The sequence below is a fragment of the Lissotriton vulgaris genome, chromosome 5, assembly GCF_964263255.1.
Source record: "Lissotriton vulgaris chromosome 5, aLisVul1.2, whole genome shotgun sequence".
NCBI lineage: Eukaryota > Metazoa > Chordata > Amphibia > Caudata > Salamandridae > Lissotriton > Lissotriton vulgaris.
In genome coordinates, this window is record NC_141693.1 from 1,748,808,714 (window position 1) to 1,748,835,673 (window position 26,960).

The 26,960-nt window shown below is 43.8% G+C and overlaps 1 protein-coding gene across 2 annotated transcripts in view; it reads right to left on the bottom strand.

Moving 5' to 3' along the window:
- Positions 1 to 26,960, bottom strand: part of LOC147717091 (ras-related protein Rab-18-B-like) — a 478,022-nt gene that overhangs the window by 168,214 nt on the left and 282,848 nt on the right. For both annotated transcript variants that reach the window (XM_086924004.1, XM_086924003.1), the window contains exon 5: positions 15,814 to 15,932. In XM_086924004.1, the coding sequence (XP_086780130.1) occupies positions 15,814 to 15,932 (119 nt within the window). The remainder of the gene's footprint in view (positions 1 to 15,813; positions 15,933 to 26,960) is intronic.

Below are 26,960 nucleotides of genomic sequence, written 5' to 3' on the forward strand. Positions count from 1 at the left end.
CACCTGTCTGTGGTGATGGATTTCCATACAGACAGGAACTGTTGTAGTCTCCCCCGACAGGTGTTAGATGGTGGGGGTGGCAGTGACAAGGCGTCACTGTTTGGTATTGGCAGAGTATCTGGAGCTGTTGTTTCCTCTTCCTCTGCCCTTGATGTTATTTCCTCTATGTCCACCTCTGGGATTTTTATTGTAGGTGGATTGTGTACTTCCCTTGTTATACTGCGTTTGTTGGGTGTTTTGGCCCCTTGACGGTCCTCTGTTATTGGATCGACGAAAGGAAACACCCCGAAACTGCTGCGACTGCAGAGCCCCCATGGATTTTGCAGTTTCCGTGTCCTTTTTTTATCTTTTCTAGGGTGGCATCAACTTTAGGGCCAAACAAGAAGTCAGTGTTAACTGGCTGATTAAGAATGGTGGTTTGTATTTCTGGTTTGAAACCAGATATTCTCAACCAAGCATGTCGCCTTAGCATGACGCTAGTGTTTATAGCCCTAGCTGCAGTGTCAGCTGTGTCTAGTGCACACTTGATGGAAGCGTTGGAGATTAGCTTCCCTTCCTGAACCAACAGCTCTGCTCCTTCCTTGAATTGTTCTGGGAGGTGCTGCAATAAAGTCTCTAGAGTATCGTAGTGGGCCCTATCATATCTGTCCAGAAGCGCCTGAGTATTAGCAATACGCCAGATGTTTGCAGCCTGTGCTGCCACTCTTTTGCCAGAGGTTTCCAGTATCTTTGATTCCCTATCAGGCGGAGGCGCATCACCTGTTGTCTGCGAGTTGGCCCTCTTTCTTGCATTGGCAACCACCATAGAGTCTAAAGGCAATTGTCCTCTAATGTAGGCAGGATCCACGGGTGCCGGCCTATACTTCTTTTCTATCCTTGGGCTAACTACCCTTGCTCTAGTATTTTCTTTGAAGATGTCCTTGGCGTGTTTAAGAACACCCATGAGCATTGGCAGTGTTTTTACACTTCTTTCGGAAGTTGAGAATGTGTCCACAAGGAAGTCCACTTCCACCGTATCACTATGAAGTTCAACGTCATGGATTAACGCAGCTCTTTCAATCAGAGCGTTGAAAGCTGTAGTGTCTTCAGTCGAAGACGTTTTGACATTGTAGATCGTAGTATCAGGGTCATGGTGCGGGTCTCCTGGGTCAGCAGGGTCTGCCCATGTCTGGTTTAGATCATCACGATTAGTGTCCATCACCTCGCCATCACCTTGAGTATCATAGTCACCTGCCCCTGCATCTGAGTATGTAGGGGAGAAGGATTGAGGCTCTTGCTCATATGTCTGCAAGTGCTCGACCAGCACTGGTGACGCAGGTGATCCCCTCTTTTTCTTTAGAGGACTCCTGAAAGACTCCATGGGCTTTTTAGGTACAATTTTCCTTTTGTAGAGAGACAGTCTTCCCGTTTCCGAGTCAATGAACTGTCTCGGTTCCCGTTCCTCGGTCTCATCTGTAGGCCTTTGTGTCAATGCAGGCTTCTTTATGATGCCGATGCCCTGTTTCGGCTCGAATATCATCGGCCGCACAGCCGGTGGTAAACCGTATTTTATCGGCGCCGACGTTGCGAGCGCGGTGACCAACTTGGTAGTTGTGGCTTTCTTCGGTCCAGCCGTTGAAGTCTTGCCTGTGATTCCGTGAATCGACTCTGCGGTGTGTAGGGCCATGACTTGGGCGTTATGCGCCGCCTCGGCATCTGACGTGGAACCGACGGTCGTCTCCGGTCTCGTCATAGATGGAGGATTGGTGCCCCGTCTCGATTCGAGATGCGTAGCGGCTCCCTTCGGCGCCGACGTCTTCGACTCGACGACCTTCACCTTGGCCTTCGGCGCCCCACTACTCGAGTCGAGGGCCTTCTGGAAGCTCCCCGCACCAAAGTCCCTCATCTGTTTTGTCGGCCCCGAGGGCTTCGAGGCCTTGGCGCCGACTAGAGCCAGTTGCACTTTCAGTTTCGATTTCGACTGTGCTGGCTTCGGTTTCGTTTTGCTGAGATCAACCAAAGTTGGTTTCGAAACCGATGGCTCAATTAAAATGTTCGAAGCCGGGCCTTTTTGCGGGGATGTTGAACTGGAAGGTAGATCTTGGGTAAGGCATTGTGGCGATCCCTCGACCCGAGCCGTATTGATATTATGTCCATCGGCCACCGTATCGACGGTCGGGCCTAGCTCATCTGAGCTATCTGCCTCAGCCCCAAGGGCCTGAACGTCGACGTCTCCTACCTCGTCGACGACTTCATAATTCTCCTCTTCCTCTAGATATTCCTCCTCATCGGCCTCATAGTCGGATCCATGCGTGGATCCCTGCTCCGATGGTTCATCTTGGTCCGGGATCTCGACGACTTCTTCGTCTTCGGTCCCGAAGATATTATCTGGTTCCTGCGCCGGCCTCTTCGATTCCAATCGAGCCGCGCGTCGGGTCCGAAGAGTTTTCTTTGATCTAAACCGGGCACAGGCCATACATTGGTCTTCATTGTGGTCCGGTGACAAGCTTTTGTTGCACACAGGGTGGACGTCGTTGTGTGCATATTTGGTGTTACAAAGCGGACACCTTTTGAAAAGGCCTCGACTCTCCATCGTCGATGAAACTCGATGAGAAAGGTGAAGGAAGCCGTCTGATAGTAGATGTCCTGTAGATAAATGTTATCGATACCGATCGAAACAATACCGACGCTCGCGAAAGCCTTTTGGCTGTGAGAAAAAGTTTCCTAACTTGAGCTAAGATTTTAACATCCGAACCCATTGGCGGAAAAAAACAATCTGAGGATGGAGAGGATGCCCATGCGCACTGTAGTCCAGGGGAGAAGCCACCTATCTCGTGATACTTCGAAGACTCTTCCAGGACAACAATGTGCAATCATCCGGACCCAACACTAGGCGGCGATCTATGCACAGATATGAATTCAGCAGCCCACATGCCTCGAACATTAAAGCGTTCCTTCATCAGGGCGCATATCATCATTCCATTAATCGGCACAGTCTTTTAAGATCCAAATTGTAATATAAGACCAGTTTATCAAGTGATTCATAGTGTCAATTGGGGCTGACGAAGCATATCTAAGAGCACAGCATTGCTCGAAACTCCTCGAAGATTTAACGGAGATACATAGCACAATGATGTTCAAAAAGGCGCGGTTGTAGCAGTAGTGAAATTGGCAAGCAAAGATCTCCGCATTTTTGTCACTAGTATCGAACAGAGCTGGAAAGAACGGTCTCAGTCCAGTAAACAGCGCTATCCGGATATTCTTTTAGTATAGAAGTGCACTCAGCAATAAAGGTCCAGGTGCTTCCTCCTGGTAACGTCTGGAAAGACACGTAAAGTTCTTTAAAAATGTCGATCGAGACCAGGAAATCGATGCTCCCTAGTACATAGGGTCCTGTTCGACGTGTCAACACGTATTCTCGAACTACCGTGTGGCGAGCACCCTCCGCATAGGTCCGGAAGCAGGAATGCAGCTCACAGGAACCCTGGATAATTTCATTACAAGAGCTAACTCGGTGATCGATCAGGGGATCATTCTGATGGAGTGTCGGGTGTTGCAAGACCTCACTTTGGCCAAACGCTCCTCAATGGGACACATTGCTAATGCTCGTACCCCAGATCGTAACAGCCGCGCTAACATAATCTTAGCTCCGGTAACCATACACTCTCCACCTGCTTCCCAGGAGCATGAGCATATTTCTCCCCTTGCCTCTTTTCAAAAACCAGAGGGTACGCTAAACGTTGATTCCCTTGGGCCGGCCAACTCTCCTGAGAAATTACCCACCCGATGTATCCGAGAAAGACAGGAACGGGATAAACCTAAAAGAAAGCGTACTGCAGTGACTATCGCAGGCGGGAGAAAATCCAAACGTGCTAAAGGGTTGGGTGATAATGATACAATATCTACAGATAAGGGCTGTCCCTCTTTGACTGATTTGACTACTCAGGGGCTATTGGCACTGAGTGGCCAGGATAATGGGCATTATTCATCAGGTACCATTCAGCTCTCAGGTGGTGCTAAGGCAGATGAAGATCCTCTGCTAATTAAACTGTCCAACTTACTAAGATCTTCGTTTGCCCCAGTAGAAGATAGACTTGTTCGCATTGAACATAAGCTCTCACAACAGGATCCGGAACTGTATATAAGGGGTACTATGGTTAAGAAAAAGTCTCATGGCTCAGGACTGGGTAATGTTTTAACCAACCCCGAGGGTGATGGTGTTTCAACCCATAATCCTCCCCTGTCTCCCGCTGCGTTAATCACTCCCGTTGCTACTAAACCTCCTTTGTCCCAAACTTCTGGTGTTCGCCTCATTCATTCTGACAATCGGAGTACGTGTATCCCTCTAACCACTGTGAATCCAAAGGAGAGTGCCCAGATCTCACTGCAAGCAGCAACTCAGGCGGAAAGTAGAATTGAATTACCTCCTGAGCCCATATGTGGTGGTCTTAACAGGCATTCCCGAATTAAGCAACCCGAAACAGGAATCATATATGTCTAAAGTGTCTGACTGGCTTAATCATAACAGACCACTACCCAGTCATATTACCAGTGAAATATTGATGGTACGCAGGCTATCATGGGTGGGTCACAGTCCCAAAACCATTACAGGTGACTGTGTCCTTCGGAAATTTTAGGGATCCCCGCACAGCGGAGTATATTTGTAACTGGAACTATCACAGTATTGGGTCAACCATTCAATCCTACCCTTTGTCATCTTTTTTTATCCTTCAACAGATTTGTCTGATTGTGCAGGGCATTGGTCCCTAGTATCACGTCAACGTGGGCAAAGGGTGGAGAGAGGCAGGTTTGGCCAATCAATTGCTCAGGGCTACCCAATTACACAAAATAGATTCAGTAGTCTGGAAGCGGTGGATTGACTACACCCCGGTATGATGGATATGGTCCCTATTATTCAATTCAGGCACCCCACCGACTTAATTGGGTTGGAGTAGCGGGCTGGGGCGGTCCTTCTAGTCTGTTAACAGACCCTCTTAGACCTACACAGGGGCCGAATATGGAAGTGGGCTCTGTGGGCCCAGGGCATGCAGTTCTGCCCCAGACAGTGCTCTCTCCTCGCCTTTCCCACGAGGAGGGGGAACAGGTGGCCAGTGTTGTTATTTCAGATTCGGTTGTACCACCCAAGACAATGTCAATATTATCCTGGAATGTGGCAGGTTTGTCACACAAGCTAAACTGTGCAGAGTGGGGAGCCTTGGTGGACCAAAAGGATATTTGTCTCTTTCAGGAGACTTGGGCCAGGGAAGAACACTCTAGAGAGGGTTTCGCCACATTCCATGTACTTGCCAGGTGGGGCGGGAAAGGACGACCGTCTGGTGGCCTTGTGATCTGGGTTGCTACTCACTTGGGCTGCATGGTAGAGGTTAAGGCCACACACTCTGAAGATGTCCAGTGTATACTGCTAAAGTGGCCAAACTTAGACAAAGTAGCTATTGTGAATGTATACTCACGCCCAGTGAGTTTGACTTCTGAATCTCCCACTTTAGAACATCTATCCAACTTCCTAAGCACATTGCCTACCGGCTGCCATCTTGTGGTGGCAGCAGATGTCTATTGCCACTTTGAGCCCCTGCTAGGTACGAGTGAGGGTGCGCTCATGGGCGAGGATGACTATTGGGGTATTCCACTGTGCCAAACGCCTCGCCCAAAATCATGGTCTCCCCTAGCGATCCAGATTACGTCCCTTATCTTAAATAATTCGTTAAGGGCCTGTAATGGGCGCACACCGTCTGATATTCCTTCGATGTGCACCTTTAACAAAAAGGGACAAGAATCGCGCCTTGACTACATCATGGTAGAAATGAGGATGTGGTCAAAGGTTATCGATTTTAGAGTGATCGCTAGGGTCGATATTAATCACAATGCACTATGTCTGGAGATGGTCCTTCCAGGACCAAAGGACATTTTTACTGCAGAAACAGATGATCTGGGTGCAGGATTGTTACTTACAAATAACAGACGTAGGATAAAGTGGGGAAAATGGTAGATTCCCCACCTCAACCGGTAAAATTATATGATTTAGTACTCCCACGACTTCTTGAGGTCAATACTTTGATCACTCAACCAATGTCCCCAGAGTTTAACGGGAAGTTAAGCCACATTCATGCCGATTTACTCTCCGGTCTAGGAGAGGTCTTTAATCCCCAAGTTCCTTTAAGGAAAAAGAGAACAGCAGCTGCAGCCTGGTATAATTCATCTTGCAGAAAGGCCAAGTCTGAGCTGATCCTGGCGGTTAAGTCTGGGACCAATAAACAAAAAATTTGTGAATCGAGGCTGTTCTATAAAGAAGCAATGACTCATGCTAAAAGTGAGTGGGATTGGAACAGGTGGCGTAATTTAACCACTGCCCTGGAATCAAGAGATGCACGCAGATTTTGGTCACTGGTTAACACAGGTTAAGGAGAACCAAAATCTGCTATAGAACCTAATATCGCTTCTTCAATGTGGGAAGCTCACTTCAAAGCTCTATATTCTGAAGAATCTGCTGTACATGGCTCATCCGCTCCGGTATTAGTAAATGCACAGCATGAGCCCCTGGAATCACCCTGGGTGAGGTTATTTGCGCGATAGGGAAACTTGCAATGGGCAAGGCCCCGGGTCTTGACAAACTCCCTGGTGATCTATTCAGGCACGAACCTGGGATCTGGGCCCCTTACTTGCTTATTCTCTTCAATGAAATTTTAGGAGGTATGGAGGTTCCCTGTACTTGGCTGGGAGAAGCGATAGTCCCAATTTTCAAAAAGGGTTCTCCTCTGCTCTCAGCCAACTACAGGCCCATCAGCCTCATTGATGTACCTCAACATTTTTTTGGGCGGCTCGTTTTGGACCGTCTCCTGGAATGGATGGAGCTATACGAGGTCCTAAGCCCCCTTCAGGCGGGGTTCAGGAGGAACACATCTACCATGGACCAGATCTTTCGCATGATTCTCCTGTATTAGAAAACGGTAAAGATCGAGGGTGGCAGCCTCTACATGGTTTTTGTGGATCTCCGGTCCGCGTTTGATTTAGTGCCACGGGGGAAACTTTGGGGGGTTTTACAGGAGCTGGGTGTACCTCCCCAAATACTGAACGTGCTCATGAGGCTCCACAAGAGGACTTTCGCCCAGGTCAGATGCGGAAGGAATGGGGCACTGTCATCTAGGTTCCCAGTTGACAGAGGGGTGAGACAGGGCTGTGTTCTGGCACCGACCCTGTTTTCCCTTTATGTCAACGGTGTAATCTTACATCTGGACAGTGTCCCCAACAATGATGCCCCTAGGCTGGCAGGCAGGAGGGTCCCAGCAATTATGTTTGCCGACAATACTCTCCTGCTTTCCAAATCCTCTATGGGGATACAACGGATATTGAATGGCTTTGGGCATTTCTGTCGATCTCGTGGCCTCGAGATAAACACCGATAAAACAAAATATATAATATTTAATCCCCCGGCGTTTACACGGCCAAATACAACTCTGGGTCGTGTACGTTTGGAAAGGGTCACAATATTTCAATAGCTTGGGGTAACATTACATGAAAATCTTTCCTGGGGACCTCAACAAGTAAAATCCCAACTGAAACTGTCCCAGCTTGTGGGTGGTATCTCTAAGGTATCAAATACATCTTCACTCAGGCCAGTGAGCCCAGCTCTGGAGATTTATAAGACTCAAGCCAGGGCTGCAGCTCTTTATGGCGGAGAGTTGTGGGGACACTCCTGTGTCTCTGAAATTGCAAAGCTGGAAAATAAATGTATTAGACGGTTGTTGACACTCCCTCAAAGCACCCTGCTTTTTCCTCTAAGACTGGATCTGGGGCTCTCTCCTATAGAAGATGAATTAGCACTAAAACCGCATAGGTTTTGGCATAGGTTATGGGTAACCACAGATTTGTTATACTACAAGCAAGAGCTGAAACAGGTACTGAGCCTCAACGGTGCTGGCAAAATTCCCTGGTTGGCATTCGTGAAGCACAAACTTATATGTCTAGGGCTACACGACTTGTGGGACAACACAGAAAGGGATTGTCTCGACCTATCGCACAAGTCCCTGTCCAGGATTTTTAGGGAGAAAAAATTGAACTTTGTGCTTCGAATGCTGGAACTCTAACTGATTCCTTTTTAACCTTCAAAAATTCTTATATGTTTGAAGATTTTATGGATTGTGTTTTTCCGATTTTAGCAAGAAAACTTTTTATCCATTGGAGATATGGCACTATGCCACTTAAAGCATTCACTAGCAAATGGTCAGCGGCTGATAATAAATCATGCCCAGGATGTAGCTGTGATGTTGAGGATTAACCTCATGTGCTTTTTTTTGTCCTACATACAGCAACTCCAGGAAGTATTGGCTGGCTCCACTCTTCGGAAACTTAGTATTTAAAAATTGTTTGTTTGCTTTTAGAATTTTAAAGACTGATACATCAAGTTTCATCGTATTTGCAGAAGGCGTAAATTAATTGATATCCACTGCTAAAGTTTTTATTACTGAAAGCTATTTTTATATTTCAAATATATGATATCTGTATAGTGCAATTTATGATGTTTACCTAACGGCTGTAAATATCTCTTTTCTAAAAGTTTTAATGTTTTAATTTGTACTCTTATGACCTGGACGGTCGAAATAAAGATTTTTTGAATTGAATTGTGGATAACTAAGTGTACGACTTTATGGAGCATTTTCATAGTGTAAGTGCATGAACATAATGTAAAACACAAATGTTAATAATACCTGTGTCACTGGTATATACAGTCGGATAATACACATATAGATTATATGCTGTGATTATATGTGTCCAACCACACAGTTGTTGTTTTTTTAAAAAAAAAGAAAAACTTGTGATAAGTGATGAAGCACGGAGTACTGTAGAGCCTGCATTAATGAGCATGACCTGGAGTGTGTGGTGGCTAGCAGGATGCGTATGATGCGGCCTTATGTGTTGGGAGGATGTGATGTGTGTCTGTGTGGACTAGAGCTAGGTGTGCTTGTGGGGATGGAATGTGAGGGGCACGGGGCTAGGTGCATGATGCGATGTAACATCGTAAGTACTTGTTGAGATTGCAGAGCAGCAAGGATTATGGCCCAAGGATGATCCTCAGCTCAAGAGACCCAAACAGGCCCATGCAGGTAGTAACCTTGTCTGTGTCCACCTGGTCGGCTTGACATTCTGAGTAGACAAATGAAGGGGAGGAGAATAGAGAGGTTTCAAGGTGGTAACCAGTGATGCTCCTTCCTGAAAAAGATGAACGCAGGGAAATGAGTGTTACTTCCTGTAGGGTTAGAAGCTGGTGAATCAGGCACTTTTGTCTTGCTTCTTCTTTTAGTGACTTTTAAATACCAATCCTGCAAACACATTGCATCTTCTGGAGACATCTGAAACTATTTGACAAGCAAACTATGAGAGCAGTGATGCCTAGCAAAGCCATGGCCAGCACGTCACCTGAACCCTCGCTTCCTTACAACTATTAAAGTATTTCTGTGGTTGAAATTTAAATCCGAGGACACGAAAGGCCCAGTGTTCTGTGAAATAAGGCTTACCATGTTCAAACGAGATGCGCTTTAATTTGTTATGTGAAAAAGCTTAAAATTCCCATAAACTGGGATTTGTGCATGCTATGAATGGAAAGGTAGCAGGAGAAGCCAGAAGGCAGGTAAAGGCCTAAAACGGAGTTCAGGAATGGGGCTGTGATGAATCGAATACATTAGCATTGAAACAACTTTGAAACAATGCGGGAGTCAAGCTTGTCAAAATCACCAATTGGTTTGCCAACAATCACTTCTAATTTACTCAACCTGCAGCACAGAGAGCACATGTAAGACAGGAGGCATATGGGATCAAACCATTATTTTACTACATTTATTCTTGTGTCTTCAGGCTCCAGCAATCAACCAAGCCTCAATTACCAGAGCTGTCAAAGAGCCGGACTCTTTCGGTACATGCACCTGAAAATCAGGGCAAGAACCAGGCCAATTCACTCCAGCAAATCAATCAAATTACAGTCGCACTGAGCGCCAAACGTCCCACTGAGAACTCGCCACTCGGCCATATCATTTGTCAGAGGATGCATTTTGCAGCGAACATGAGATTCTTCTGAAAATCTGAACCATAATCGCAGCTAGTTTTTCTTTTTCATACCTTTTTTAAAACAACGCAATCTAGAATTTCAAGAATTTAACAGTGGCAATAGTGCCCGTATTTTCAGCAGCTACCAATGGTTTGATGTTCACAATCAATGTAACTGCTGAGAATAAAATACTTATTAATTTATAAGATTGCGTAAGTAATTGCCATCAAAGAATAATGATAGAATGCTAATTCATTGTGCCTTTAGCTTGAGGGTCGTCGTTCAAAAATACAATTTTTTTCTAGGATACAAGTGCATCGAATCTAGATGTTGTTACAATGCAAAGCGTGATACATTAGGTGCTGGTAATTGCCTATTCACGCTGGCTGAAAGGAACGGAAATTAGCAACTGTTAATAGTCAACAGCACATACATATAATGTAATGTAAATAGGACTTGTAAAAGCGCAACTCCTGCCCGGAGGCGTCTTGGCGTTATGAGAATGGAGGCAAGTATGTCAGCGTCCCGCTAGTGCCTGAAGAACACAGAGAGATTGTACATAGTTTATTAGATTATGCATTTTGTGTGAAGAACCAGGTTTTTAAGCTTTTCCTGAAGTTCAGCAGGGAGTTTTTAAAGAGATGGGCAATTCACTCCAAAGCCGTGCTGTGGATCTAAAGACACTCTTCCCTCCCCAAGAGGCCTTCTTGAAAGGGGTGACCACTAGGTTCTTGACTGAGCTTGACTGTAGTGTTCTAGCTGGAACGTACCATTTCAGTTTGTTCCTGAACTGTGCTGGTCCCATCCCGTGCAGATATTTAAAAGCCAAGCAAAGGGCTTTAAACTTACATCTCTGTCCAACCGGTAGCCAATGCAAGTTTTTTATGGCCTCTTTTGCAGATATGTTTTTCGGAATTTTACAAATAAGGCGATCTGCCGTATTCTGCAGTCTGGAGTCTGTTAACCAGACCTGAGTTGAGGGTAAGATAAAGACTATTACTATAGTCGATTCATGTGAGGACCAATGCCATGGTCACTGTTTTGAAAAATCCAGCTGGTATGTATTTTTTTATTTTGTTGATTAGTTTCATGGAGCAAAAGGAAGCCGAGGTAATTTTTCTGATTTGTTCTTTAAATTTAAGTTCCCTGTCTAAGGTAATACCAAGATCCTTTGTTTTTTTGGAAAGTGTGGGCAGTGTGTCCAATTCTGGTGGCCACCAGTCCGGCGTCCAGAGAGAGGGTTTATTACCAAAGATAATAACCTCGATTTTTGAAGCATTCAATTTTGAGCAGTTGTGGTCCATCCAATCACTCACCTTCTTCATACAGTCACTGAAAGCCCCTCCCAGGTTCTTCTCTCTATTTGTGAGGGAGACCACAATTTGGGTGTTGTCCGCATATGATGCTAGGGAGAAGCCGGCCTCTTTTACGATATAGAATATCAACACCACAATGGTCCAGGGACATTAGCCCCAACAGAGCACACATGGCCAGAGGGGTGCGAGCATTCCCAAAACACCCTAAAGTCAGATGTCGCATGAAGTTAGGACCACACAGCCAATCAGGACACAGCAGACAGAGTACATGTAGTGATCACATGCCCTCCTGCATTTGTTATCAGGGGCCTTGTTTATGACTCCACAGACAAGGCCTGCATTCGTTTACCAAAAAGGATCCACGGAAGTACTTTATGATACCCAAAGAAATGTATAAAACCCTGTTCAGGATGATTATACTTTGAGACAGTCCTCAGACCAGCTTCTGTAACTGTGCTCCCGGCTGAAGTGTTTAATTAAACCAACTGTTCCTGTTTTGCCAAACACCTCTTTTCTTTTGTGTTTTTCAAGGTAAATTCATAATTGTGCAATAGTGACATCATGTGTGACGAGATGTGGAACTGAAGAGGCAATCCATGTTCAGTTTGTTAATTGTTGCCGGTGATCGCACGGGGTCTTGTTAACGTAAAGTACAACCTTCTCTGGTAATCCATACTGAAAGAGTCTGACAAGACCTATTGTATTTATCTTATGTAATACACTCCTAGGTCCGAAGAGGAATTGAGCCTTTCCGCATAACATTTTTATTGTAGAAGAACCCTCTTAAACATGAGGCAGTAGAACGGTGTGTGGGATCTTGCATAGGTTAGATGTCAGAAACCAGTTTGTAGAGTGGAAGGGCATAGAAGTATGTAATTGGCACTGTATTAGTCAGATGTACGTAGAGATATATACTGAATATTTACATTCCAATTAACAGGATAGATTGACATGTTGAGAAACTACGGGCCCGATTCACAGAACTAACTTAAGACAAAATCCTAAACTTACTACCATTTTCGTATTCACAGAAGGCACTTACTCATTTCGGTTTTCACAGAACTTAGGAATCCGAACTTTAGGACTCCTAAATGCCTTCTGTGAATACCGAAAGTCTTAAAACTGGGATTTTTCTCAGTTTAGTAGTAGTAAAGTTAGGAATCCTAACTTTAGGACTCCTAAATGCCTTCTGTGAATACCAAAAGTCTTAAAATTAGGATTTTTCTCAGTTTAGGAGTCTTAAAGTTAAGACTCCTAACTTTACTACTACTGAACTGAGAAAAATCCATATTTTAAGACTTTCGGTATTCACAGAAGGCATTTAGGAGTCCTAAAGTTAGGAGTCCTAACTTTACTACTACTAAACTGAGAAAAATCCCAGTTTTAAGACTTTCGGTATTCACAGAAGGCATTTAGGAGTCCTAAAGTTATGAGTCCTAACTTTACTACTACTAAATGGAGAAAAATCCCAATTTTAAGGCTTTCGGTATTCACAGAAGGCATTTCGGAGTCCTAAAGTTAGGACTCCTAACTTCAGTGAATACCGAAATGAGTAAGTGCCTTCTGTGAATACCAAAATGGTAGCAAGTTAAGGATTTTGTCTTAAGTTAGTTCTGTGAATCAGGCCCACAGAGTTTATTTTGGTCAAGTGTCAAAGCAGGGGATAGAACACAAATCACAATGCTCCAAGTTTAGAAAATTTGCCACTATACAATGTATTCTCTGAATGTAAAAGTTGATTTTTTTACCAATTTTGTCAGATGTGAGAATATGATTTAACCACCACCAAGAAAACTTGGGTCTGAATCGCCCGAAACGTAAAAAAGCCAATGCACAAAACAAAACTCAACTCACAATACATTAGGTGTCACTTTTGCTCTTGGAGGTGCACAAGTCTTTCCAAGATGGCCAACTCAAGTGGGGTTGCTATAATATAATGCATCTGTAGGCAGGTAGTCCAAGGCAGTGGAGACTTGATCAGCTGTATACCATACCCACAGGGCATGGTGGTTTATTGAAGCCACTGTATGTACTAAATCATACCTCGGATCCAAGATTAGCTTTCCTTAGGACAGGAGGAACATTTACAAATCAACGGGAAAGGAATACAACAACCACACGTTTTCCGCAGTCACATTTTGACTCTATAGATAGTGCCACAAGTGCCAAGGATCATACAATACAAGGAGGTAGCCTTGCTGATCTAGGATTGCTGGTGCACTGGAGAGGAAATAGTTATTATTCTGAAAAAGGGTAACAGAAAAGAATCTTACTAGGCAACTCTACCAAAGGAAAGTGCACCTCATATCAGATACAAAGTTTTGAAGAGCAATTTATTTTAAACATTTCTTACCACTTTAGTATACATAAGTGTGGCTCTTTAGATAACAATAAAGAGTTTCCCAATTACACTTTGGTATTTTACTTGGATCATAACTCCATCATAACTCCATTCATAATACTCATAATTCTCATTTTACTCACATCCTTTTAGTTCATGTTTTTCTAGGTCCCCTCAAACATCCAATGTCCTAACCACATCTCTCCTACCCCATGGACCTTCTACCCTGTTATTGTCCCTTTTTCCTACACTTCTATTTTAGCACATAATATCTCATCAGGTATGCTTACTTCTACTGTCCTCCAGCTCAGACAGCTCTTAGATTATTGCACCACTCTGCACGGTTTCCCATCAGTATGTTGTTTTTTTGTATATTTGAAACCAATTTAGAACATTTTTTAAGCCTGTCTATGATTGCTTCACCATTTCAAGGGCAAAGAAAATACATGAAACACTCTAATAACATAACTAAAGTTTCACTGCAATGGGTGAACTGCATAGGAGGGTTGGTGATGTTGAGAACGTGGCCTATGGTGTGGTTTGGTTGGGGCCCATGGGTGTGTATAAGGTTGATGAGGAAGTCTCTTGTTTTCTTTGCCCTTTTGTTGTTTGGGAGGATGACGCTGCCAAGAAGTGTGCTGCAGCTCTGTCGGATAGATGCAGTGGTAAGGAGATCTGAGAGTACATCTCTGATGTCTGTGTTTGTCTAACAGGAATGGAGAAGAGGTGAAAGATGGTAGACTGGGTGGTAGAGAGTGGGCAGTGGTATACGAGAAGATCCATGGAGTTGAGTGCTACTTATGTGTCTAGGTTGCAACCTTATTTATTTACTACTTATTTGAGCAACAAATAGCTTTTCAATAAAAAAAATTGCTATACATTGAACCAGGAACACTGTTATAAGATAAAAATACATTCATTACAGGTGGGAAACATACAGCTATGGTGAATATGAGGCATATAAATGATTAACTAAGATGAAAAACTGAGTGGAATGGGATGCAAGGAATGATTTCACTATGTTAAGTACTCGGAATATAGTGGCTGGGATTGTTATAAAATATTCCTGGCATATGGTTGTGTACACGTACACTCCGAGAGTTCTGGCATGATGATGTATGTGTTAAGAATGTGAGGGGGTATAGTCTAGGGGTTGGTTGAGGGGAAGGCGCCAAGTTGATAGTGAGGTAGATCCTTTCAGGCTTATATAAATTGAGCATGGAAAAGGAGCAGGCACTAAATGGCAAATAACTGTGAAGCTGCAGGAGAATCTGGGTTAAAGACTTGGAGTGAAAGACTCCATCTTATGTTTTTCAAACAATATGTGTTTTCGCATGGTTAAAAAAACAGCACAAAAACAGCATTTAATCTGTACTGTAAAGTGCAGTCTTACACCCCTGGCTACCAGGCACTCATCTTCAGCAGGATGCATTAAATCAAGAAAGAAGTTTCTTCCCTTTTTGCCATGCACGGCCAGAGAAATTGTGGTCCATGCATTGATTTGGTCCCATTTAGATTATGCCAACGCCCTTTTGGTTGGCAGTCCAGGATTTCTTGTGAAGAAACTGCAAGTTGTTCAAAACTCGGTGGCCAGACTTCTTGGGGGTTTGTCATCTAGGCATAGTGTTCACACTCATTTGCGCACTTTGCATTGGCTCCCGGTAGAATCTCACATTAAATTTAAAATGCTGTCAATTGCTCACCGGGCCCTTTATAGTCTTGGCCCCATCTATTTGCAGAAGAGGTTCGCTTTCTATATACCAGGGAGACAGCTGCGCTCCTCTGCCCAGTTGCTGATGCAGACGCCGAAGTTTAAACGCCAGCGACTTGGCGGGAATTCTTTTGTGCGTAAAGTAGGCCTGGCCTGGAATATGCTATCCTTGGCTCTGCGGGGTATCCAGGATCCACTGTTGTTCAATAAAAAATTTTAAACGTTGCTTTTTTAACCTGACAGGTGGGCATGTTCTTTCTTTTCTGAAGTAAGCGCCGGGACACTTTCGAGTAGCTGTGCGCTTTATAAATTAAATATAACATAACATAACATAACGCCCTTTAATTTAAGATAGAGTTGGTTAATCGTGAAGTATAAATATTCTTATTTCACATAACTCTGCACTGACCTTGTCAATCTTGTTGCCAACCAACATCTTCACCATGTTGTCCTTCGTGCTGTAGGTATCTAACTCATTCATCCAGATAATTAGCTTCTGCAAAGTTTCTCTCCTAGTGACATCATACACTGTGACAAAACAAGGCACCAAAAGACAAAGGCACATTTAGAGCAGGAGAGAAAATATTTAAGCAGAATAGTGCACTGCAAAAATATGCTTAAAATGCAATTCAAATATAGGTTTTTCTTGTGTGAAGGCATATTGCACACCTTTCAATCATGTGAATAATAAAAGCGCAGTATTGTCCATAAAAGACCCATAGGTTCTACTATTTTCTGACTTTTACAACAGCGGTGAAAAAGTTCATTAGCTACCACAAATATGGCTGTACAAATCTGGGACCTCACTTAGAGTTGAAAAGTAGCACAAGATCCATAAAACATTGGCAGAGGGCCCCTTACCCTGAACATTCTCTCCTTGTTCAAAAGTGGGGGAAGCACTGTTTAAGTACCACTGTGCAATATCATTCCGAACTGTGTTATTGCTGTCCGCGACCGCCATGTAAAACCATGTCAATGTTGGATAATAAAAACATGTTACATCACAGGTAGCCCACATAGATTTAATTGAAGGCTTCAGTATGTTAGATATCTGAAGTTGAGCAGCTGACACTTTAGCATGAGCGCCAATAGCCAGAAATCCTTTTCTCAATACCCAAGAGGTAATAACATTGAATCAAAATCCCCAAATCTATTTTTAATACCTGGTAGTCTGTTCATCATACATTTTCTCTTAGGATTTAAGCTGATTTCCGACCTTTCAGAGATTAAAAGAAAGTACCAGACATGTTCATGAAAATCCACACAAGTAATAGATTTCCATGAGCACTTAAATGTTCAGCTGGTCTACACTTATGCCTAAGTGCAGAAACCATGCAGGGCTATTACACCCAACCTTTTTTTCTAATGCAAGCAGTTTCACACCGGAGAGCCTATAGGGGTCTAGCTAATACCATAATCATCTATATGCCACAAACAGCTTTCTGCTTTATAGCCAGCAGGGTTACAGTGTGAGCAGTTCTACAAATACATGTTACGTTCTCATCATAACATTTTTAGTGCTTCCGGAAGGTAGACCGTCCATAACCTCAGTGGTAGCAGCCCCACCAGGAGCAGCCTGCCTGCAGCTCAGCCCATCTATAGCTGTAAACACACACACACCAGGCACCAAAGCATTCCACTCATGTCCATCACACCAACATTCCAAACAGAACACTCACACTGGCTGAGCAGCTAGGAAACCAGTTAACAGGGAAAATTCTAAACACAACAGGAAGGTACCACACAATGTTACGACGTGCAATAGATTAGAATGAGGTAGACAATGGTAAGCATTTCCTCATCCGTTGTTCTGTAATATTTAGTGTTGTAGCTGAAGGATTATTAGAGAAATACTTTCCTTTACTTCCAAAATAAAGGGTGCACACACAATTTACACTTATAAACCAATCACTTTTTGATAGGAAGTATAAAGTATATGTGAAAAATAGTGAATAATCTAAAATGTAAGAATTTGTGAGCATTCACTTCCTTCCAAATGCCCAACCCACTGCCTCTCTGTCTGTGACCAATAAGGACTCTTTCCTTAAAATTAGTACTGTGAAAAATTCCCATGTGGCAGATTCTCCATGGGAGGGCAATTTAGATATTTCAGTCTGGTGGGCAGAAAATCTGGATTTTATTAAAGACATGGAGACTAAGAATATGCAAATCTCCTTAACCGCTTCGCCGCGGCGGCTTTTCCCGCTGTGCGCGGCATTTTTAAAAATCCCGCATAACGTGACAAAGCCAGCTCGTCATCCGCGCAGCGCAGGTAACGCCCATGACGAGCTGGCTTTGTCATCCGCGGGGAAGGGGTTAATTGCGCAGCTCACAGCAGCAACAATCAAGAGATCTAGAACTTCAAAACATTCTAACATAGTATATAGCCCATGTGCACGTAGTCTTCTCCCTTCTTTGTGCAGCGAACAAGATAACTTAAAATTCTTTTTTGGAAACTTTAGTATAGTCGTCCATAAATTCATTGAAACATTTAATCTGCAAGACAAAAGAACATAATTTAGCTATATACCCAGGGTGTGATTATTAGAGGAGGGATAATCTTAACCTCAGTGTCTTTAATAAAAGCCAGATTTTCTGCCCACCAGACTGGAAAATCTAAGTTTTATGGCACGACACAGAGGCCAATATTATGCAAGTTTAAAGTGTGTTCAACAAATTATCAATAACATTTGTTACTGGTTTAAAATAACAGCTTTTGAAAATACATTTATTTGACCAGTCCGCAGTCCTAAGGATGTCTTGAAGGCCACCACCCAGAATAAAAGTTTTGGAAGCTGAGGCCCCTCTAAGAGAGTGTGCACCAAAAACAGAAATATCTATTCCATGTTCTTTCAGAACATCCTTAACCCATCTTACTAAGGTGGGAGAGGAAACGCTTTATGGGGAGTCCTATGAGATATTAATAGTTGTTCTGCAATTCCTCTTAAGGTTCTTCTTTCATACTCCAACAAACACTTCACTACACACAAGATTCCATTCTGTGGAAAAAAGGGTAGAAAGCAGAAGTTGCCATTGTTTTAGTTCATATTTTTAAGTAGAAACACACTCCCTCGTGTTGATAAGCCCTACTGGTGGTATCTAAGGCTTTAACATCTGACGTTCGTCTGAAGAGAAAAGGCACAATAAAACAGTGAGTTTATAGGATAGTTTCCTTAATGAGAGTGTAGAATTCTTTCCCCAATTAGAAAGTACTCTAAGAACATCCCTCATATCCCACAGGGCAGAATATTTGTGCAAAGGTGGATTTAAAACACACATACTTCTCATTAGTTTTTTAGTTAATAAGTTTTGACCGACTAAGGTACCGTCTACCAAGCAGTTCCCTGCTGCAATGGCCGATATGTAGACATGAACAGTTCGAAATGCACTCCTGATGCAAAAATTTCGCATAAGAAGTTGATGACTTGAACTAGGTCAGCTCAAATGGGATTGTAGTTCCGTCGAAGGCACCAACAAACCCATTTATGCCAAGCCAATCCATAAGCTTTCCTTGTGCCAGGTGCCCCGGATTCTGATGAGTCGTAAGGAGCTCTCTGAAAGTCCTGGGAGCTGCCGCTGTCTCCTGAGTGACAGAAGGCCCTGAAGTACAAGGGGGTGATATTCTCCTCGAGGACCTGTGATTATTTCCTCAAAGGTAGGTACACGGATTGGAAAATCTACACTCCTCTCCATCAGGACTGGAAACCAAACCTGGGATCTCCAGAGGGGAGTTATTACTACTACAATTTCCTTGTTCCTACGAACTTGTAGAAGAAGTCGTGGGAGCATGGCAAAAGGAGGGAAGGCATAGGGTCGTAAACCATGCCAATTCTACAGGAACGCATCTACCCCCAAGGCCTGAGGGGCCGGCCTCCAGCTGAAAAATGTGGGTAGTTGAGTGTTGACTCTGTCTGCAAACAGATCTAGTCCAAAGGCTCCCCATATCGACTGAATGGTCAGAAAACCTTCCCTGTCTAGTTTCCAGTTGCTTGAATATTTGAAATCCCTGGAGAACCAGTCTGCTACTCCATTGTTCCAACCCGGAATAGGTTGGCAATCACTGAAATGCCCTTGCTGAAGCAATATGTCCAAAATTTCTTGGCTAGATCTGAAAGTCACGTGGAAGTAGGGCCCCCGATCTTGTTCATGTATCTCACCGAAGATACGTTGTCCATGCGAAGCATGACTGAACACTTCATCAAACCCTTGGTAAAGCTCTGGATTGCAAAGGATCCTGCCAGTAGTTCTAGGCAGTGGATATTTAACTCCTTCTCCTGGACTGTCCAGAGGCCCCCTGTTGATGAGTCACCACATGTGGCACCCCATCCCTTCAAGCCCGCATCAAAGACTATTACTATGTGTGGTTCTTCCGCAAAACTGGGCCTGCCGTTCCACGCCTCTGCATTCCTCAACCACCATAGTATCCTTTCCTGGAGTCTGCGTCCAGGTGAACTATCTGAGAATAGGATTGACTCGATCTCACAGCTTTGGCTTTGTGTCTCTGAAGGGCCCGGTAATACAGGGGTCCCTGATATATGGCTTGGATAGTCAAGGATAATAGACCCAGTACCCTTGCTCATGTCCTTAGGGGGAATCCTCGTTTCTTTAGAATTCTCCTTAACTCCTTTCTGAGTTTTCTGAGTTTTTCCCCTGGTAATTTCAATTCCCCTGGAACTGTATTTACTGTAAAACCCAGGAACTGGGTGACCTGGCTTGGAGTTGTGGACAATTTCTTGGTGTTTATAACAAACACTAGGTGTTCCAAGTGTATTATTGTGAGGTCTGTGTGTTGTGATGCTACCTCTTTGGATTGAGCCATTATTAAAATGTCGTCTAGATATAGTATTAATCTTACTCCTTTGCTTCTTAGCCAACCTGCTATTGGGCGTAATACCTTGGTGAAACACCAAGGGGCTGATGAGAGACTGAAGGGGAGGCTGAGAAACTGCCAAAGTTTACCCTCCCAGAAGAATTGGAAAAATTGCTGATGTGGGGCTAGATAGGGATGGTCAGATATGCATCCTTCCGATCTAGTCTAGTTAGCCAATCCCCTTTCTTAGGACATCTCTGAGGAGGTGGATTCCCTTCATTTTGAAATGGAGGTAATTCACCCATTGGTTTAGGTCTTTTAGATTTATAACAGGTCTCAACTTTTTGTCTTTCTTTTCTACTGGAAAGACATTGCTGACAAAGCCAATTTCTTTTCCCTCTTGAATTGCCCCTTTTGCAAATAGATCTTTTACCAAGGCAGAGACTTTTTGGGAGAATAGTATTTCTCGGGGAAGTCTCTCTTGAATAGGTAAATCTAAGAATTCTATCTGGTAACCTTTGACCGTATCTAGTACCCAAGGGTCTTGGCTCACAATGTTTCAGTTCTCACAAAATTGGGCCAGTCTTCTTCCCACATATAAAGGGATATCTGAAAGGTCTTTGGTTAGTCTTACCTGCTGAAAAGCCTCTTTGCCTTATTTCACCCCTGAAGCCTCTTCCGCGAAATCTTTATCTTTGGGGGTAGAAGTTGATTGACATGCAAAGCCAGATTGGGAGGGTCTTCCTTCTCGTCCCATGAAGGGTCTTGTCAAAAAATGTACACGGCTGGGAAACCGACCCTGTGTTCTCCCGGTCCCTCCAAACAGCCTATAGTGGAAGACTTTTTTAATATCTTTTTTGAGATTTTTGAAAGGAGTTAAACACTCCAACATATTTGGCCATCTCCTTGATAAATTCCTCCCCAAAGAGGAGGCCTTAAGAAGAAGCTCCGCCTTCTTTGTTAGCTAGTTCTACTAGCGTAGGGTCGATTTTTAAAAGGACACTTTTTCTCATTTCGTTTAGGAGTGCAGTGTTTGCATTGCCAAATAGGCAAATTGCCCTTTGTGCCCACTGGCATAGTTCTCTTGGGTCTATGGGGGTGTTATCAAGATAAGCTCTTTTGGCTAGTTTGAACATTTTAGTTAGGGGGCCTATGATATCCAAGAGTCTATCTTGGCAAGATTTTAAGGTCTTGTCAAGGCCTTTCCTTGGATCTTTCCCGCTCTTGGTGATGAATGCCACTACTTTATTATCCAGAATTGGGGTTGAGGCTACCTTGTCAGAGAAAGAAGGGCGAGGACACTCAGATGTCAGCTTTGGAACCTCTTTACGTAGCCAAAAGGGAAGGTAATCACCTATATGCTGGGAGGGGATCCATTCGGGGTAGCAGGGATGTCTGATAAGGAGGGGGTCAAACATATATTCCCCAAAGGGCACTACGATTCCTATTTTAGATCCTGAGGCCCTTGATGCGTCAGGGTCCACGTTTCTTATTTCACCCTCTTCTTCAGAATCAAAGTCAGAAGAATAAGAGAGGTTAATCTCGTCCTCCTTGCCATTGTCACTGACGATGGGAATGGGTGGAACCGGGCCTTTTTCTTGGCCATCTGTTGTGCCAAAGGCAATGTCATTGTCACCGCCACAGCGTGAAGTCAGAGAGGTAGGGATGGAGCTTTTAGCTTTTTTAGCACCTTTAGGAGGGTTATAGCTCACTGACCTTTTCCTTTGTCCTTTATCAGACTCTCTAGTCTCCTCCTGAGGTCTTGAGGATGGCCCTCCTTTTTTATAAAGCGCTTCCAATTTCTTATCAATGGCCCCATTGCCCTATCTGGGCTTTATTATTAATCCTTCAAATTTGTCTTCCATTGAGCTAGTTGAGTGTTCTGAAGACTTAACTAAATTTTAGAGTCAGAGTTATAGGATGAGTAAGGAGCCAACTGATAAAAGCCTTTAAAATGGCTGCCTTAACTGTTATGGTAATGTAAATTGATTTAACCAAATGGTTGACATACGTTGCTAAGTATTTTTCCTTTAACTGAGAGTGTTCAGGGCTTAATATGTGAGCCCTTTCTCTCTTTCCATTGTCTTGACTTGAATTTAACCCTTCTTTCTTCTCTCTTTTATTTATTTATTTTTTTAAAGGAACACAGTAGCCCAACCGGTAACCAATGAAGCAGAGGAAAGGTTAACCGGTGTACAAGTTATTATTGAGAAATCAGGAGAGTCGATTTATTTATTTTGATCGGTTTAATTTCACACGCTTGTTAAAAAGATTAAATCAGACCTCAGTGAGGCTGTTTCCTGTTAAGGCCCGTACGAGGTCTGCATTGTCTCTTGTAGTCATGGAGACCAGCGTAGCCCCAGCTAATCGTCAGCTGAGGCCGCAGTGTCACCATGGAGATGCTGCAGGAGCAGCGCGTCTCTCAGCATAGGATCGGAATTTGAAATACGCCGATCCTGTGTGTGAAACCTTTTCTTCAACCTGAAGCGAGCTGAAGAAAGTTAGAAAAGGGGGTAGGATGGAGGCGAGAGTGTCTTTGTCCGATTCCCTAATCAGGAAGTATCATGGGGGAGGGACAGAAGGTCTCTGCTTCAGTAACTCACCAAGTCGAAGCGTTAAACAAACAAGGACAGAAAAATAAGGAAAGTGGGGCATCCGCAAGAGGGTGAACCAATAAAGTCGCATGGGTGGAGAATTTTAACAGCACAATTAAGCAACAGTCAATGCTAAGAACATCATACAAATGATAAATATATATACAAACAATCCGATAAACATCAACTTGGACACTGCCTAGTGGGTGGGAAGGGGCCACAATCGCCCAATCAGCCACCCAGTCCAATCAAACAAGATGCTCAACAGGCACAAGTCACGAGAAAGAAAGTATGAGTACCTATCTTGTGAGCAGCAGCAACAAAAAAGGGAGAAGACTACGTGCACATGGACTATATACTATGTTATAATGTTTTGAAGTACTAGATCTCTTGATTGTTGCTGTTGTGAGCTGAAACACAGCTACTAGAATGGGGGTTCTCACCGCTGGACGAAAGTAAGTGGGGTAAACAAACTAAGGTAACTAAATCCCCACTGACTGAACTAACTAGTCTGGGGCTGATAGCTTTAAACGGCAGAAATTGGGGTGATTGCCCACAAGCAGCAACTTACCACAAAACTTACCTTTATATCTCTCTCAATTCTGAACCTATAAAGAGGGTTTAAAATTGGAATAATGGACTATAGCGATCATTTGCCACAAGAGCTCAAACTGGAGGTTCAGGGTACAGCGCAAACCTTCTTAACGGAAAATCAGGATTTAATAGTAACCTCAAACAGAAAGAGATTAAAATATAAAATAAAGGATCTGGAAAAATTCGCGGAGATGGCAAAAATTGATGGGAAGAAAATAGAACGAATGAAGGTGACAACATCAAGGCCTGGGAGAACTTCTTAGAAAGCCTCAGCTTAGCTAATGCTAAATTAAACACAGGAATAACCATAAGCGGGACTGAGAATCATCATAGTCTACACAGAGGAGACAAGAGCGAACAAAGAAAGAACTCTAACAAACCAAGCCCATGACCTGAGGCAAATAAAAAGGGAAATCAACAGAGCAATTAGCAAATCGCATCAGAGAGGCCCCGATATCAGCTTACAGGTCGAATTAAGGAAGCTAAAGTGTAGAAAGAACAACATTTCTTGGCAAATAATGCATGAATCAGAGAAGACATGGGCCAAACTGCTTTAGGGCATCAAATCAAACAACAGCGCGAGATTCTGGCGCACAGTGAACAACTTAGACAACGCAAGGGCCTATGAAATAAACTCACAGACATCCGAGGAAGATTGGGCAAAGTACTTGCCTCATCAGTTTAACAAATACACAGACGAAATTACCCAAGGCACTACGGCCATCAATTATGACGCGAATCACGGGAGAACCAAGGAGAAGAAAACTAAGCATGGGCGAATTTAGCAAATTCGCGATTTGCAAATTTGCGATCCGCAAAATTCACGAATTTGTGCGAATTTGCGGATTTTTATATTTTTGCGCGTTTGCGGGGCGCTTTGCGTGTTTGCGGGTTTTCGCGGGGCACTTTGCGTGTTCGCGGGGGTTTTTTTTTGCCTGGTTAATCATGCCACCCTCTCGTTTTTATGCCCTTCTGCCATCTGTACCACTCGTTTCTGTGCCCCTCTGCCCCATTAATTTTTTGTCCCCTTCTGCCCTCTGTCCCACTTTTGTGCCCTTCTGCCCTCAGACCCACTTAGAATGGCGCCGGCAAGCTGCCAGCGCCATTCTAAAATAGCTACAAAGAGCTTCAACAGGAAGCACTAATAGATAAAGTAAAGCAGGTGCTCGAGTTGAAGCTCAAATTAAGTTACACAATCATTAATCACCCCAAGTTTGGGGTGATTAATGATTGTGTAACTGAATTTGAGCTTCAACTCGAGCACCTGCTTTACTTTATCTATTAGAGCTTCCTGTTGAAGCTGATTTTTGTAACTATTTTAGAATGGCTCTGGCAGCTTGCCGGCGCCATTCTAAAAGAGTAACAAAAGTGAGCTTGAACTTTTGACCCAATCCGTTCCGCTCGCGGATTCTGCGGGAAATCTGTGGTAAATATAATTTACCTATGCGGAATTTCTATGCGGCAAAGTTCAATAAGAATAACTCAATCAATAAATGAGAGGCAGAGTCCGTGGCATCTGAGTTTATAAGGGTTTTATTCCATAAAATGGAATTGGTTCGAACCAGGTATCATGTTCCATCACCACGAAGGTTCAGGAAGGGATAGACAATGCTTTATTAACAGGGTACAATATATATAGTAAGTGCATTTAATGGTGATGGATACAGAAGGCGTAACAGCTGAGAGAAGAGAGATAAGAACACATGTACGTAACAGAAGGCGTGCACGAGGGCGTACACGGAGGTGTGTGCTAGACAACGCCACATGAAAGGTGTCACAGGTGGGTGGATCCATAGAGGAATCCTGCAGTGTCAGCAGAAATATATGGCAGAGATGCGTGCGCAGCAGCATGACGTGTGATTGACGTGGAACTGGAGGGTGAAGGGGACTTGACATTTAGCACCATACGTGGAGACAGAAGTCTGGCGTGTCAGAACAACCTAAACCCAAATGATATCTAATATCTTGTGTTTGAGGAACTGTATTATCTAGAAGGAAAGGTCTCTCGGGCAAAGGCTATTCTATACTGACTGCTAGTGCGTGCATATGTGTCTATGTGCCTATGAGTAATACTAGGGGGCCATGGGCCTACCATGGTAACGGGAGCAATGGATTACTTGCACGTTGACAGAAAGGCCGGGCCCTTTGCTCTGCAGCTGGGGAGATGTTTACCTAAATCACTAGACAGGAATGTATTTTCGAGGAGCGGAACAGATAACTTGAAGGTAAAATACAGTCTTGGCAGGCAAGCAGGCCGAGCCAGGCACCGCTCGCCGCACAGGGAGTAGGGTAAGGGTCATGGATGCGGATCCAGGCTGCAGCTTTCAGAGACAGAAGGCAGAAAGGCAGATGGCAGAAATCAGGGCCTAGCTCGCCGGAGCCAGGAAAACGTGAAAGTGCACCATGTAAAGACGGTGGCACGGCATACTTAGGAACTGAATATTCGACCCATTCATGGTGGATCTGAAAGAGGACATGTTAACGTTGGACGCAAATGTATTTGCGTCTTCATAGCTGGTTGTGGAGGGAACATACATGTACTTGAAGCACGTACATGGAGCCGTTGGGGTCTACGTTAGGGGACACAATTGACCATAAAAATTCATATTACCTCATTCCCTCCTTGTCCCCTACGGACCCTTCATGATATATCGATCTTCATTAATCTATCAATCTGTTCATATAGCATCATTTGCTCTTCTTTCTTCTGGCGGGATTTTGAACGTGGACTTGAATGGGGAATACATGATGTGGCGCACAAGCCGCAAATCGCTGGCCCACATTGTAAACATAGGCAACAACTGAATACTATGAGAAGGGCTATTCCGAGGAAGGATAGGACTTTCCATCCCCAGGCTGATAGCACGCTCCAGAACCAACCGGACCAAGTCCAGGTGCCTGGATTCTGGTGTATCTGACTTGCAATCTTATGGAGACGGGTTATGGCTCTATATACTGATGGTGCGTTTTCTGGAATGAAAACACAGCAACTCGATCCGATGACTCTACAAGCTCCGCCCCTATCGGCCAGGATGACGTCAAGGACAAGACGATTTTGAAGAACAACAATTCGCATAGCAGACTGCTCCTCTGTTAAGTTGCCCAGGGCGGAAGTAGTTTCATTCACTACTGCTTTGAGGGTTCTCGTTAATTTACGTATCAGTTTACTATTAAAGACAGCACCTAAATAGGGAAAGAAACCTTTATTGAAGTCTGTATACTGCTCCCATGCCATTTCAGTATAGTCGACAATCGGGAGATCTCTCTGAGGTCTATTGTGTACTAGATGGGAGTCCCTATGATAATCAGGAGGGGCTAGGAAAACAGGTGGCAGTAGGAATGCAATGTAACAAGTACCATCCCAATCTAGAGGTAAGCGTGTATATGCTGTATGACCACAAATGAAATAGGAATGACGGGAAGCTTTAAATGTAGACTTGCCTTTATCACTGAATTCGATCACAGTAGTACATCTACTATGACCCAGGTGTACTGAACCATTCTTTCTGACACATAATTCACCTTTGACTGGTAATACTGACATTGCGGGCAAGACTG